The sequence below is a fragment of the Megalops cyprinoides genome, chromosome 8, assembly GCF_013368585.1.
Source record: "Megalops cyprinoides isolate fMegCyp1 chromosome 8, fMegCyp1.pri, whole genome shotgun sequence".
NCBI classification, from domain to species: domain Eukaryota; kingdom Metazoa; phylum Chordata; class Actinopteri; order Elopiformes; family Megalopidae; genus Megalops; species Megalops cyprinoides.
The window spans coordinates 6,175,901-6,192,158 of record NC_050590.1 but is presented as its reverse complement, the minus strand read 5'-3'; the positions used below and the strand labels follow the sequence as shown (position 1 = coordinate 6,192,158).

At 47.1% G+C, this 16,258-nt stretch overlaps 1 protein-coding gene across 1 annotated transcript in view; it reads left to right on the top strand.

The window, feature by feature from the left end:
* LOC118782249 (zinc finger protein 609) overlaps positions 1–14,966 on the top strand; it is an 81,190-nt gene extending 66,224 nt beyond the window's left edge. Inside the window, exon 3 of the mRNA XM_036535554.1 lies at positions 14,859–14,966. Within this exon, the coding sequence (XP_036391447.1) occupies positions 14,859–14,966 (108 nt within the window). The remainder of the gene's footprint in view (positions 1–14,858) is intronic.
* The last annotated feature ends 1,292 nt before the right edge of the window (positions 14,967–16,258 follow it).

The following is a 16,258-nucleotide window of genomic DNA, read 5'->3' as shown; positions in this document are numbered from 1 at the left end:
TCGTATAAACTGGCAGACTGGAAAGCAAACCATTGGAACGGTCCCTTAGAGAGAGAAGCAAAATCAAGAGCGTCAAGAGCCCATTGAATGATTGTAACTATGGAAACCATCAGGGCACATAATTCGCTAATTTACCGCACTATTGTTTGGTACAAAAATAAAGCTTTAAAGGTGTAAAGGGGTTACTTTTTCTGCCCCAGTGTGTGTCTAAGGAGCAGAGCAGTGTTTGAGGCCATGGGATTGAACAGCACAGCAGATTTGTTGGTGGAGAAGAAGGGGGTGGGGGGGGTGGGGGCGTAGTGGTGCTGAGCGGGTCTGGCCTGGGCTCTCTGGCCTGGGCTGCACTCCAAGAAGGGGGTTGGGGGGGTGTGGAGTTTATGACTAGAATCATCAAATCCTAGCCTAGATTCTGCAGTAAAGAGAATACTCCCAGATGCACTGAGCTGTAGAACATGACAGTGTTAACATCTATCTCATCCTTGGATTAGGCCTTGGTCTAGATTCTTTTTTTCCATTACTGTGGCTGTGGAGGCATGTAATGTTTTGTGATGTACAGCCCCTGACTTTGAAACCTGCGGAACGGTTTGCGTTCTAATAACATCCAGCAGGATGGCCGGCACCGTGTAACGTGACTCCACACATCACTCGGGTGACCGGAGCTCCCACTCTCCCTCAGCGGAACGCAAAACACTGGGGGCGGTGATAAAGGATGATGTCATGGGCTCTGTAATGCCTGGTGCGAAGAACACTTGGACCGAATTTCAGTATCTGCCGGCTGCTTTTTTTTTTTTTCCCCTTCTGAATTTTTGTTTGTACTCTGCATGGCCAACAGATGCGCAAGTCCAATAGTTGGAATGTTGACTCACTGTGTTCCAAACACCACGCGCAAGGAAAGACCATTAAAGGAAAGGTACCTTAGAAGCTTAGAGTTGTATTTCTGTTGACATCTGCTGAATGTCTGCTTTTGAGAATGATCGCTGTAAACTGATTTGGAATTTGGTGAATGTGTAGAATCATGATCATTTAACCAGTTTTTAGAATCTAAAACTCACATGTTAAAACTGTTAAAACATAGCTAATTGCTAATTGTTTCTCCACCCAGTTTTTTTTTTTTTCCTGGAGGATGCTGATTTTTTTTTTTTAGTCAAAATACAGCACTAGCATGTTGTGGGGAAAAATAGGGAAGTGGAGAACCTACAGTATATAATTTTACATTTCATGAATTCACGATTAACACTCAAGATGATGTCTCCGCACACCTCAGGATGTTGTCCTTGTATAACTCATCGCAGTTATTTTGACGTGTAATGCAAATTCCTGAATGTTGAGAAAATAGTGGTGGATTGCTGGTAATGGTGGTGGTGAACAAACAATATTTCTTTCTGTTGAATGCTAGTAGAGCACATGCTACATGTGGGATTTTTTGGGGGGGGATTTCTTCCATTCAGCACAGCTCTTATATCCACTTTTGCAGATTTCACTGCAGGAAATGGTTTTTCATCAGGCTTTTTGATGCATTTCCTGTGTCTTACATGCACGGCTAATCAAGGCTTGCCTGGAAGAGAGAGAGATTCTGCTCTCTTTGTCCGCTTGTGTAGGGGTGAATGTTTGACCTGAAAAGGGGCTCACTTTTGCTTATCTGTGAATAAAACCCCTTTTCACCTCTTAAGCACTGTTGAATACATCTTTAATCTTCTGTCATTTGTCACAAGCCGTCCTCCGCATTTTCACCTGTATAATTCTCTTTCTGTGTCCGATTTGTCCCAGTCAGTCATTAAGTCCTCGCTACATTAAAGAAGAATGTCTGCACTGAGTGTTTCTTTTATCAGACGACATCCTATCCCCAGCTTCTCTATTTTTAATGATGTTGTCAGAGGCAGCTACTCTTATTTATCATTTTTCAGCTCTGATTCCCCAAAGCACCGCTCTCTAGCTACCTGCGCAAGAGCGAGACAGGCAGAAACGGCTTTGATTTTTTTTTTTTTTTCCCCTTCCCCCCAGTCAGTCCTTTTCTGCAGGCAGAGAAGCCGCCCAAGAGGGGAGTGCTGCCTAATTCATGGTGATTCTCCCCTTGTAGGCAGAGGCATTGTGTCCTTGGATAAACCGGCAGCCACTGTGCTTTGGGCCCAGAGACGGCTGTCTATCAGCCGGCCTCGTTTATCCTATCATCTGCAGTCTTTCCCAGTTTGCCAAGCCAGCCCCCGTTCCCTGCAGATTCGGTCATCTCATTCATCTGTGCTTAAAATCGTAATCCACAGAAAAGCACCATTGACTTGCGCCGGCACTTCAGCTAAATGAGGTTTTACAGCCGCGCTGGCATGTCTGGGGACATATTGACTAATGTAAATGACGGGTTAAAAACAAATTTTGGAAATTGCGCGTGATTATTTTTAAACCGGTCCTCGCAGTGTCAGGAAAGAGCCAGATGTCAAACTTGGATCCTCCCTTCGATAAATAACTGCAGGGTGAAAACTTCCCGTTGTACCATGCCATAATACCATAATGGCACCATTATGGAAGCGTGATTTCAAGTTTCAGTTCTACCACTCAAGTGGTCAAAGACAGCGTCCAAGAAAAACCCTTTAATAAATGGACTCCATTCATAAGAGGCTGAAAACGATCTCTTTTCACCCCCGGAATGTGTGACAGAATAATTGTCACTTTTGTTCTTGTTGTAGTCACCTAAATGCACTCGGCGCAGAGGAGTTTCATTACGTTATAATAGCACTGCACTTAAATTGTCTCCCGCTAAACACATTACCAAAGCCCAGAGTACTGCTGTGATTGAAAGGGGCTATAGAAGGGGCTTGGGTCCTTCTGGGTGGAGCTGCTTCTCTGCAGCAAATGGCAAATCTCCCTTCTTGGGAAAGTTGCCAGTGACCAATATTGGACCCTTTGACTCGCAAAAGCTACAACAAAGCAATATGGTCTGAGGAAGTCTGGAAACAAAGGCCAGCCGGGATCACAGGCAGACACCGATTTCCCATCCCCTCCAGCCCTGGGGTTTAATCTGTGGCCCCGTCTCCTCATTGAGAAAAGCCGAGACTTTCATTTCCTTCAGTTCTTGTCCTCCGCAGTTGATCTTTTCCCTTTCGACTGAAATGGGTTAAGTGCAGAATAAACAGCCAACTGCTGTTCCTCATAAAGCCCTGACATTAAAGGAGGAAATTAGCCGGTGTGGGAGCCCTCAGAAACACACAGAGCCCCAGGAACAAATCGCACAAGTATCTTGGACGACAGGAGTCATTTGGTGCCTCTCCATGTAGAATTCTCAGAGAAAGGTCTTAATCACTGTGCTTGCCTGAGTTGATTAGTGTGGAAAACGGTACTCATAGGGAATGCAACAGAAAAGCAGACGGTTAACATTCAGAGGCCAGAAATAAGATATGAAAATGGTATTTAATTAAAATACAGGGACTCAAAATGCAAATGAGCTGCTCTTCACGGAGAGGACAGTGACCCCGGATTGCGCTGCACTCACAGACTCAATTATGCCCTGTAAATGGGCCTCTCTCCATCTGGAACAGCCGCTCGTACATTTTCATCAAATGAATTCGGTCCCTACTCAGAATGAAATCCCACAGGAGGAGACACGCTGTGGACCAAATGCAGCGAGAGCATTTCAACACACAGCCAGGCAAGGGACAAGTTGTGCTTATTATGATTACTATCTGTTATTGAGTAATAATGGGTGATCTTTTATCAGAATTGTGCCCAATTTGCATGTGGAAAATGACACATCAAGTCGCGTCAGTTGGACTTTTTTTGTTTTCCCTGCCGCGGGGAGAGTAAGAATGAGAGTTTGGTGGTTTAACCCCACTGTGAAATGCGCCTTCTAGGAAAGCCTAGGCCGGTTCCAGGAAAGTGTAATATATATACTCTGCTTTCATGCATGACTATGCCATTCACTGTGGAGTTGATCTTGGCAAATACCAACATTATTACCATATATTTTCCAAACGTTAGTGTTATTGATCATACTCTCTGTAAAGGCTTCTACTTTGAAAACCACAGAAACATAATCTACATAGCTGCATAGGCTAATGATTTCATAAGCACTTCTTTAACATCAACACCAATACCCACAGACAGATTTTGACAGATATGAAATGTTACTATCCATATCATCAGTGACATTACCATGACATCCCAATTTAAAATGTCAAGGTAGTTTCACCTATAACATGATGGTGATATACCATGAACATTCACAGAACATTTACAGAAGATTGTAACCGTTATGAATGTTTAATGTGGGACTTACATAATATCGTTTTAATTCCCTTCAGAGGGTTCAATGCAGGAGCCTTTATGAAAGGATTTCTTAGTTATTTATGCAGGCAAGTCTTGGTATCCTTGTGTTTGTATGTGGATTGATACCTTTTTACAGCACCTGAAATGGCTGTAAAGCTGACATAAGCATTACTTCTTGCTCTACTAAGCCTTGCTATGCTGAGTACATCATAACCACCACTTCGACCTGCACTTAACTGGTAGCCTCCTGTACACTTACACTGTAGAATTTACTGGCCAGCCAATCAGAAACTGCCCTCGGATTCCTCCTCACACTGATTTGAACATGTATTGAAAACAAGGACGCTGTGTATCCCGTCACGTTGAGCTGTAGGCAGCAGCCGCTTTCCAGCCCGCCTTTGAGCTCTGTGTTTGAGTACAGTGGCTCATTTAGGCCTGTTTGTGACAGAATGGCATCTCATCAACACCTCCTCAAGGCGTGACACGTTTGTACGTGGTGTCCTGTGGTGATTGCTCCCCCTCGGTGCCAACAGCGACGGAGGCCTGGGAGAGCAGCTGTGGCAACGGGGGGGGCTGACAGCCGTACCCCGCCCCCCCAGTTTATTTTTATCAGGGCATTAGCGGATTAAGTGCTTGAACTAACGAGGTCATCAAACTGTGACGCTTGGCTTTGCGTGGAGACAGGCCTGCCTGAAGAAGCAAAGAAAAAGGTTAAAAAAACGCTTCTACCGTTTGTGTTAGTAACCAATTATATGGACTGGTAGGAGTGCCGTTGGCTTTAATACCAGTACATCTTAGTAACTGTAGTGATGTCACAACTTTTTTTGGACTAACAGCTGGGCTTCCCTTTGGCTTGGACTTTGAGCATAGACCCTTTTGCATATTTTATTCTGCATTCTACCTCTCAACTCCAGAATTCCGGGCAATTGTAAATGAATTGACTGTCACTGCTGCAGCCATCTGCACCTTCCCCTGTGTTGATAGATAACAGAATAATAGATATCAGAAAAATAATGCAAGACTGCTCCTGAGTAGCTCATTCAGTTCAGATGCTTGTTTCGAACAGAAGCTGAGCCTAAAGACAGACTTGGAGTCTGTAGCATTAGGTATGGTGGCATACAACAATCAAAAGACCCTTAGCACACCGCTCAACAGCTCCCTCTGCCAACTCATCAGGGGTCTGTGAGTTCCTCAGGTAATGTCAGTGTGAGTTTCACCTGTCCTTTATCCATTTTTTCCCCTGCTGTGGTGCACTATGGCGCTTGTAGTGAGGGAAATAATTATTTGTATCTGAGTTTTGCAGTCAGAGGATTTTGCGGTCTTTGTGCTTCAGCGTTCCTCAATAAGTGCTGAGCATGTTGCGGTGAGGGGAAATAGCTTTAATAAAAAGACCTAGTGTAAGCTCACTGGTTTATTCACGCTCACGGCCAGGAGCCACAACCTGATCCTCTCTCGGTGAGAGCGTCATTAGAGGCAGGTCCTCACCCCCGTATTTGCCTCTCCGGCCGCCCGTCCTGAGGCGCTGTTTGTTCAGGCCTGTCGTAATGACAGCGGCGGGAGTGTGGGGAGGGCTGCTGTCCGCACGCCGGGCCGGCCGTCTCCTGCGCTGCCGCCTGTCATTCCCCAGTAATTACACCGCGTGGCAGGAAGGGCAGGGGAGTGGTGAGGTCAGCGCGGCTGATCGATAGGCAGCTCCGGGGGGGGGGGGGGTCGGCAGCGCCGCAGAGCCAGAGGAATGCTGGGCAGCCCGGCTCACATCGCTGTCCATTAAGCTGTTAATGGCGAGGCCAGGGCATGTGGCAGAAAGGCTGGAGGGAGGCGGTCCGCGGCGGGGGGTCAAGGGGAGGAGAGGGGCCTGGACTGGGGGCAGCTGGAAGTGTGTGTGTGTGTGTGGGGGAGAGAGAGAGAGAGAGAGAGAGAGAGTATGGGTGAAGGGACAAGGGAGCAGTGTTTGTTCATTCAGGCCAGAGACAGAGGGAAGCTTCCCACACAGGGGGTCAGAGTCCAACCATGGGTCATGTGTAGCTATATACCCTTGTCTGTTGATGGCAGGGATAGATATTTTCCCCCCCACCAGATTCTGTGGTGCTTCTGATCTAAGTACTCTTTAGTTGAAAGGTGGACGTCTCTCTTTTTGAATATGTCCTAGCCTATGCTGCTTGAAGCTGGCCTCTTATATGCAATGTCAATTTCATACGATAGCATGAAGACCGCAAGGCGTTCAACCAAGAAAAACTCTTTGAGAAAACATGCTGGGAGCTGATAGAGCTGTTTTTTTTGCCTTGGTGTTTTGAAAGCAGCATAATCTGCTGTTTGAAATCTCAGCTAGTTTAAGAATGTGGGGGGGGGGGTGGAAACAAAGTTCAGGGGGGTGGAGGGGAGGAGATTTCCACCGTTTCTCTACAGCAGTACTGTGGGAGAAAGTGTCACCCCCTCGCCCCACAGGGAGGGGAGGAGGGGGGGGTGTTTCCATGTCTGTCATCTCCCTGTGTCAGGAGGTCCCACCCACACAGGGGTTTTCTGCACAGGAAACTCAGGGGAACACAGAACCTTTCTATAAATACCTTGTGTGTGGTTGGAGAGGGGGGGGGGTGATCTCACGGGAAATGGCACAAGCAGAATAACAACTTGTTTTGCAAGTCTAGTGTGTTTCAGAGGCTGTGAGCCGGCCTCTGACCACAGGCTCCCAAGCTGGGCAGAGGCGTAGAGGAGAGTCCTCAGCCTGCTCAAAGCCAGCAGCTTACTCCCTCAGACCGCTGAAATAAGAGCACTCTGCACGGCAGCCTCTGCAGTCCTCACCAGAGATCTCTCTCTCTGTCTCTCTCTGAGCAGAGATGCTAAGTGGTCTTATCATCCAGCCAAACCCCCCCCCCTCCCCCCTTCAGTGTCTCTCTGAGAAAGCAGCCAGTACAGTCAAGGGCTGTGGGTTGTGGAAGGGCATCATGGTTGAAGTGGAGGAAAAGGTGGGCTCTTGTGAGACCAATCCTGGGGAATGGATACGGGCACTCTGACTGTAATGGGGGGATGTTCAGTCTGAAAGCAGAGGTATAGTGCAGCTCAGGAGTAGGTGGCTTTCTCTCGGTATTGCAGTGAGGACTGCATGGCTGACATCACTTTCTCTCTACATAAAAAGAAAATGGAAATCATGTGATACGTAACATGCCTTTGGCCACTGAAATACAGCTCTGGAATTTCAATGAATGCTGTCTGAGAAACAGGCTGTTTTTTTTAATTTCTATCTAGAAAAATAGGCAAACCATTGTACAGATAAAATAATAATAGTTTCCAAAATGAGATTAGTTGAAATTGGCTCATCCATTAGTGTTACAGAGCAGGAAATAATATTTGCCTTTTTTTTTTTTTTTAAAGATATTTCTTTCATGAGCGAAAATAAATCCAGTTTTAGAAGGTGTTTTGCTTTCGAGCGGACAGATCTCACAAGCGAATTAAATGCATTTCTGGGGTTTTTCTCGGTGCAGTGCTAGCAGCTCGGCGATTGTCGCTCCGGGGTGTGAGGCGGGGGCGCCATGAGCCAATGCGATTTGTTTCCGCGCGGAAAAGCGCCGGTGACACGAGGGCCATGACTAAGCAGCGGGCCAGGCAGGGAGAAACCCAACACTCTGTACCGCTTATCTGCAGCCCTGCTCCCCACCCAGCCCCTCGGCCCAAAGCTCCAGCGGGTGACCTTGACAAGAATGTGGATTATTATTGTAATAAATACCGTACTTGTGGAACGGCTTGAGGTCAGTGCTTGAGGCAGGGTAGTGTGCGGGGGTGGGGGGAGGGGCGGTGTATCTGGTATTTTCTTCTCCAGCACAGATGGGACTTTGTTGGAGTGTGTCGCAGGGAGACGGGGCTTTTGAGAGTAGCAGATTGCTCTCTCGGGTTGGTCGTTCCATATGTGTTCAGAGTGTCAGAGACACCTGGATCTTCTCCCCACTCCCCCCCCCGCTCTCTCCCACTCCCCCCCCCGCCTCCCCCTTGTGTTGTTCAGGTTTCTCCTCTGGGGATTCTGAGAAAAGGTAAGCAGGCTCTGCTCATGGGGGCTATATGATAAAGGCAGCGTGGAATTGGCCTGCTCTTAGCGAGGCCAGACAATAACAACTGAAGGCCATTCAGTAAAAGCATACAGAGTAACAAGATTTACCAGCTCAAAAACAAAAAAAGAATGTTGAGTGTTGCCGCAGTGCTTTCGAGTGGACTCGTTATTACTAGTAGCTGGAGGCAGGAAGCTTCATTGGCCTCCCAGGAAAGAGAAATGTTTACAGGCAGTTTCCCACACATGCTTCCCCGTTCTAAGCCAGTCACAGAAGTGGAAAAATTCAGGTCGCCATACTTGTGAAAGGAGGGTTTTGCCCGGGAGGGGTTGGGGGGGTTTGGGGTGGAGGGTGGGGGGGTCACCATCCCTCAAAATGTACAAGCTCCTCCACCCCCAGCCAGCACACAATGCCAGGCAGTGGCCAAAGTCAGCCAGCTGCACGGGGGGTGTGGGGTGGGGGCGGGGGCGGGGTAAGGCAGGCTCACACTGAGACCAGAGAATAGTGTGGCGAACACCTGCTGGGCAAAAGCCAGTCAGCCAAACCTCAGTCAGCGCAAGGTACAGCTGCGGTCAACTCCTCTCAATTGCACTTTAGCGCAGCGAATGGGAACAGGGCTCCTCAAAGCCGCTGCAGACTGAGCTGCCAGCGTTCTCACTCGTCTGGGGAAGCGAGTGGGGGGATGGGAGGAGGAACAGGACCTGCGCTGGGTTTTTTTTAAGCTTGTCTGGGTCCGTTTTTTTGCCTTTCACACCTCAGTAATACACGATCTGTTGTTGTACACAAAGACAACGGTGTGGTATTTCCTGTTTATGGCCTCAGTAGGTGCCAAGTCATCCGTTCATCCCTTTACAGTAATCGGACAATCCCTGGTCTTTTTAGTGGAACAGCTTGCTCTGCTACCTGCCGACTACATGGGGGCCTTCAAGCTCTGAACACAGATAAGTGGCGGGCGTTGCGAAACACTATCTCGATTGTAATGCCGTCTGTAGAAATGGATTTCTCTCCTCCCTCCCTCCCTCTCCCCCATTCTGTCTCTTGTGCTAAGGTCATATTACATCAAGCACAGAGGCCATTTTCTCAGGTCACACAAACAATTCACCTTGTGGAAACTGCTGTGTTTTTCTGAGCACCTGTTTTCACGCATGGGTGAGAAGCAAGAGGCTGGCAGCCCCACGTCGCATGAAAACTAGGGCAAAGTGAGGGAGACACGGCTTGAGCCCTCTGCCAGCTGAAGAGGCTCTCTCCGCGAGCAGAGAAATGGCTTCTTTTGAAGAACGTTTTTGCTGCTGGTAACGGGGGCGGCAGCAGCGTGGCAAAACCTCTGACTATTATACGAATGTCAAAACGCACGCGTTAATGTTGCTTCAGAGAGGACGGAGAGCGTTAAATTGGAGAGTTTACTCATTTCCTCGTTCTTGCCTTACAGCCCAGCTGAAAGCCCCATTGCAGTTTAATTTCACTGTGTTGTGCTTCGGCACCTTGGCTTTCAGCGCTCGCCTCCCGCCATTGTTGTCTGATGTCTGTGTTAGTGTAAATGTACTGTAACGTGTGACTTCGCTCAGGCCTGACCTAATAGACAAAAGACAGGCTTTTCTCTTTTTTTGATCCGGCCCAGTGATTAATCATCAGCCAACTGCATAGCAACGGACGGCTGTTACCATTCTGACCTGACACATCCAAGCACAATACGTGTCTCAGACTCATTTTGAATGGTTTATTGAATGCAGTTGATAATGAAAGACATTCATATATGGCTTAACGCAACCCCCCCCCCGACCCACTAACTATTTTGCAAAGCAATTGCTAAACAATTTAGTCTGACCTGCAAGCCACAGCAATGGGAGTTTGTAATTATTTTGTTGCCTCTATGTTTAGCTGCGTAGGACCTCCAGGATTGTTTTAGGTAACACAGCTGGTTGCTATAACTCAGCTCTAGCCGATGCAGTCACTTTTTCCTCTTCACAGCATTCTCATGTTTCTCCAATTATGCCAGAGCCAAAGCTGATGTCAAGAATTAGTCTTATTTGACCTGGACCCAGCAAGCGTGCCTGCGAAAAGGGTCCACGCGCCTTTGTGCTGAGTCGCACCTTCCCGATCCCAGGTGTCCCCAGGAACGGTTATTTTCCACGGCGCTCTTCCTTTCCAAATTACAGGTGTTGACAAGGTTTCGACTCCTGGCTCCCAACCCCCCCCCCCCCCCAACTCCACCCCCCCACCCTCCCTGGCTCTCGTCGTCTCGCTCTCCTGCTCTCATTCTCATTAATGCCACAGGTAGTGAATGCAGAAAGGAAGCTCTTTTGTAAAGCACCTACAGTGATTATCACTGAAAACCAATAAAGGGCCTCTTCAGGTAAAGCGTTTTTTTTTTTTTTTTTGGTGCTTCTCAAATTGCCTGTTTTGTTTCTTAATCAAATCAGGTTTTAAATGTTCTGCCGCCTCCAATTGAATATCAAATTAACCATAGCCTCTTTTAAATGCCTTTAATTATTGTCTGGAGGTTCTCCTTCAATCAGACTCTTTGTTTTTGCTTCTGAATGGTTAGAAAGAATGGTGATTGCGTTCTGATTTTTTTTTTTCCCTTCTAATTTAAATTTTCCTTCCTCGATGTTGCTGGGTTGTGAGGAAGGATCGCCTGAGAGTCTCATTCCTCTTAGCAACAGGTGAAAAGCAATCTGAAGCTGTTGCTAAGGGCCTACAGATGAAAGGAAACTCAGTCCTTCAAGCTGTCTGATGCAGTTGCCTCCCCTCTGGTTTGTGTGGAAAATGTCTCCAGCTCCATAGAATCTTTTGTTTGGCTTCTGCCTCTTCAATCAGTTGTGACTGGGACATTAGATAGTGCTCCGCCAGGGAGTTGTCAGCTATGAAATGCAAACAAGGTATTCTGCAGTTTTCTGTGGAGGCACTCAGAATGAAGACTCTCTCTGACAAGGTATTTGAAGCAGCAGGACATTCATTCTCGTTTTTCTCTCCATAGCCGTTAGAGTCAGGATGTGTCTGCACGCGGCTTCTGCGCTCGGTGTGGTTTTTGAAGTCTTAATTCGTGTGTGCTGTGTTCGTCTTAACTTTGTGTTATCAAATCGCATACTGCATGCCTGTCCATCCGCAGCTTTATCGGACTTACCCGGCAGGGTTTTAGCACAGCGCATTGGTCAGGTTTGTGTTCCCGGTGCATGCTGGGATTGTAGTCTTGCACCAGAGGTGTGCTGTCGTTCCTGGGCTGTTGTGCTGAACCTGAAGCATCCTGTGTGCAATACTCTCATTGCTTTCTCTGCTTTAACCTGCAGTCCCTTTTGCCCTATTGCAAGAGGCACTGTAATTACATCGCATAAAACACCACATAGACTCGGTCTTGCACAGCAAATGGACAGCAGTGTCTAATACACCGGGCGCCAGTGATTTAAAGAAGTGCTTGCTTTGCAACTGAGTCTGGGTTTTTTTCATGAATTATAGATGTTTATTTTTCTTAAATCAGTGCTTTTAGATGTTTAAGGGACGTACCTGCTGAGTGCTGCACCTGCAAACCCTTCCTAATGTCAGTTTTATAATAGTAATTAAACGAGCTCCGGAACAGATTAGGCTCACAATTGCATCTTAATGCGGTTTATTCCTTCTGGGAGGAGGGGAAAAAAAAAAAAAAACACAACTGATGTGAAACCTGGAAAGGCTTGGCATATGCAAATGTTGCATGCATGTTTGAGGAGGCACATTTTGCGGGAAGCCATATGCTGGCGAACGGCACGTCTTTCTCCGTCTTTAATGACGCACAGGGTTGGTATGAATAAACAATTCTTCTATGAATCTAGGTTACGAGGGTGTGCTGGCTTTATTTAAGCTTTGTTAGTGGTGGGGGTTGGGTTGCCATTGCCAAAGCAGCCTTATCAGGGGTGGGGGTAGTGTGGGGGTGCATTGAAGTGGAGCCGCATTCACTCTGCATTACTGTTTTTTTTTTTTCCTGCCATCTTTAGTCTTTGTTTTAAAGCCAGATTGACCTGCTTTGTTCCGTGGCAATGTGTCTCAGAAATGGAAACTGAAATAATACGCTGTCAGCCGGTCTCTCGGCTATTCTCTCCTTGGAAGTTGTTAGCATGTTGTATTTAGTCATTTTTGACGCACTGCCTTTCTTTGGCTTTGGTAGCAGGCAGCTCTGCTTGTCTTCAAAGCCCACATCTGGAAGGAGGTTACAGGAAAATCGCTGCATCTCTTCTCGTGGCGGTGTTTTGTTGTGACAACGCCGTTAGCAGTGATATTTTGAAGGTGGAAGACGGAGGGGGAAAGCCCTCGAATGCAGGCCAGGCTGTGTGAAACGAGTTGCAGAGTGCCCGTCCCACCATCCACCCAGCTGCAACATGCTCAGAGAGCCAGCCAATCCAGGGCCTCGCATGGGCTCAGCAGAGATGTTTCCAGGGTCCAGGGCAACCCAGATTACAGACAGCCTTTGGTTTCCACAAATCCAATTTTTAATTAATTCCCATCTAATTACAAGCAACGAGGCAGTTGTTGCTCGATATGTTTTAAGACCTGGCACGACTGCCTCCCTCAGAATGTCTTGGCCAACGAGTTGGATGCAAACTGTGTAACCATCCACAACATTTACACGGTGGTTACGGTCTGAAAGGGTTGGAAAAACTCTGAGATCAAGAGTGGCATTGGCTTCCCTGATCCAAAAAAAATGAAGGTTACTTGAGTGATGGTGTAACTAATGAATTGTTCCCTGGTAAAAGTCAGTGTTGTGGTTGGTTTAATATTATGGAGTGGCTCTACCATAGTTACCCAGAAGCTCTTTGTACCCTGTTGTGATTTTAAAGTTATTTGAATTGCACTGTTGTTATAGGGCTGTTATGTTGTGCAATGAGATGAGCTCACTCAGGGTTGGTGTGTTTGTTTTTTGGGTGTTTAAGGGGCTTCCAGCCACATTATTGGTCATTGCCATGAGAAGATGTCGTAAGTCCTGTCGTGACGAGTGGGCGGGGCTTGCCAAGTTGTGAGGGTGTGCTCATTAGATACTGTTAGGGATAAGATTCATATCTCCACCCTCTAGTCATCATTTTTGCTGTCTGTTAGGGCAGTGTTCCTGTGCAGCAGTCGTCCTGTGTCAGTTTGCCGCTTTCACTCCGTGGTGCTCGCAGCTTGTGAGAGAGTCTCATTAAAGCACTGAAACCTGCATTTAAAATGTTTGACATGCAGTAACAGGGTTTGATGGGCAGTTTTACATTGCATTACAGTAGCTAAATGAGGACTTTTCAGCGTTCAGCCTGCTCCTTTGTAGGGTATTATCCAGCTGGCTATAACCAGACCCAGAAAGGTAAACAGACCTGTACTGGAAAATCACAGTTTTCGTTGACTACATGAATTAGTTGTGGTTTGATGACTACATTTATTGTTTGCTTTCCAGCAGTGGTTGAGTCAAACCATATTACGCAAGCTGTGTCATTTTAATGCACTAACCAGAACTGGCAGACAGTACAGGATGTGAATGTGACAGGAATGTTTATAAAAAACCATGTAATATCAGCTTTGGAGTTTCTCCACTGAAGTCCTCAGTGCCTTGTTGTTTACCTCGTCGGGATTAGTGAGGCCGACCTGAACAATGCCACAAGAGTGTTCTTTCTGAACGTAGTGTGGCATTAGTTACAGCAGATGACTCTCTTATCACTGCGAGCTTTGAGTTGAAAGGTCATGCATGACTGATAGAACATGTGCTCTTCGTTGCTGAACTCATGTGACATGTGGCGCATGTGCCCTTTTGCAAATCAAACAAGATGCCATAAAGCTTCTCTTTCAGCCTGCTGTTTACATGCAGGGAGATTTTTATCAAGGAACTTTTTACAAGCTTTAAGCAGTGTTCAACAGCCTCACTTGAGCAGAGTCCCTTCCGCTAGCAGAGTAAAATGTTTATAGTAACAAAACAATTTATAGCCCGCCTTGATAAGGCCAAGGTCACGGAGGGGTGAAAGTTCAAGGATTGGTGAGAGTTGGTGTGTGGCCTGGGTGAGAGCCACTCATCCCAGAGAAATTGGACCAATCAGGTTGCCTTCTTTGCAGAGAGCTGTTCAGATTATCAAATTTAATATTAATATAGCATGTGATTAAGAGTAATTGAGCCATGGCAAAATTTGTTCTGAAAGAAATTGCTTCTGGCTTCGAATTCATTCTTTTTCCTTTATCTCTGATCAGCGCTCCTTCATTTCTACCTAACATTGCGTCTATAGACATGGATGAGTGGCCTAATCGCTCCCATCTTTTTTTCCCAATAGTATAAGTGGGATAGATTTCAATCTAGCCTCTCAGAAAAAGCCAGGCTGAACCACTTTGTTCTGAATTCAGACGCATTTTTAGGACCTGATGGCAGAGGCAGGTTATTCTTCCTTTTTGAGGCTGCAGAGATTCCTTTGCTGAAGCTGTTTACCGGCTCTTCTGCTTCAGCAGGGCTCTGCACGAAATCTTCTGCCTCCGTTTTTGTTTTTTTATCATCCCATTCCTGTGACGTCTCCTTCCGTGATGGAAGCCAGCCCTTACCCCCATTCCCCCAGGCCTCTCCAGACTTCCGCTCCTGTCCCATCTCAGGGTCACGCGCGAGCAATCGGTCTTCACGACAGCACAGCCCGGGCGCTTTTCGTGCAGCCCACGGCCTCCTGCTCGCCGCCGTCAGCGGCAGAGTGTGACACGGCCTGAACTCTCCGCTCTGCCGCAGGGGCAGGAAGTCCATCAGCGCCCAGGCATCCCAAGGAGGACAGCGGGAGGCTGACATCATCTCTCCCCGCACCCCCAGAACTGTCACCAACCGCAAATGCTCACCCACTCCCCAAAGGGGGGGGGGGGTTGCCAGAGGAATCTATGAACTCAATGAAATTGCATCTTTGATACACGCCAAACTCCTCCTTTTTAGTACTGAGGGAGGAGATCTTTTTCTTCAACTGTCTGTCTTTGGCCTCAGAGCGTTTTTTTCTTTTTTTTTCGTTTGCCAGTGGTTGCGTTTTCTTCCACTGAAATTTGATCCAAAGCAGTATGGGTTTTCCATACCACGCCGGGCTGAAAGTGGATACGGCTGTGGGACGCTTTCCAGACCTCCGAGGAACAGGGGTGCAGGTCCAAAAGAGGGAGGAGGGGGCCCCCTTCTTCCCAAACCAAACCCTCACGGTCTTGTTTAACCTCAGGTACCTCTCCCCCCAGCCAGGAAATGGCTTGTTAAGAGGCTATTTTTGTACCAGCATTCTTGCCATGTTTTGTTCAGATTGTAAATTGACAGGTTAAATCAAGCATAGCAAAGCAGGGTTCTGTGAGAATCTCGGTAGCTGCTTGTATCTGTTCCACTTTGGCATGACCTGATCAGTGTAATTTGATTTACTGGAGATGTTTAACTAGGCTGAGTAATGCCAAAAAATAAATGACTTGAGTAATAAAGGGGATGAGATGAATGAAAAGCCTGAAGACCTGCACAGACAAAAGAGCCGCGCATACAGTTGGCAGCTAAGCCTCTTTTCCGTGCCCCGCTCCTCTTGAGAAAAGCAAGACTGAGCTTTTCCCAATGAGAGCTGTCACCTTGTTTTCCATCGATTTCCAGACAGCCTTTGCAGTGAGCTGAACCACAAGGTGTCATTTCAGACTCCATCACGGTTTGGCTCAGAATGTTTAAAGTGCCTCAAGTAGGGTAGGAGGAGGAAAAAAAAAGCCTGACAAACCACAGTGATTTCAAAGCAGTCAGTCAGCTGTTTTGAAGGCGCTCGCTTGACCGAAATAAGCATGGTTTCACATCTCGCATGGGGTGTATATAAAGCAGGGACAGCGGTCACATGCTTGGCCCAATGAAAATTAAATAAAGAAAAACTCGCACCGCCCCTCTTAAACCACTAATGGTGCCCCTGAATCCACAAGAGGAGAGACAAAGCCACGGACGGTAGCGTAGCTCTACTCCACTGCAGTTTCCTTGTGAGAGCCGCGGCTGCGTATTGATTTAAATGTTTGTT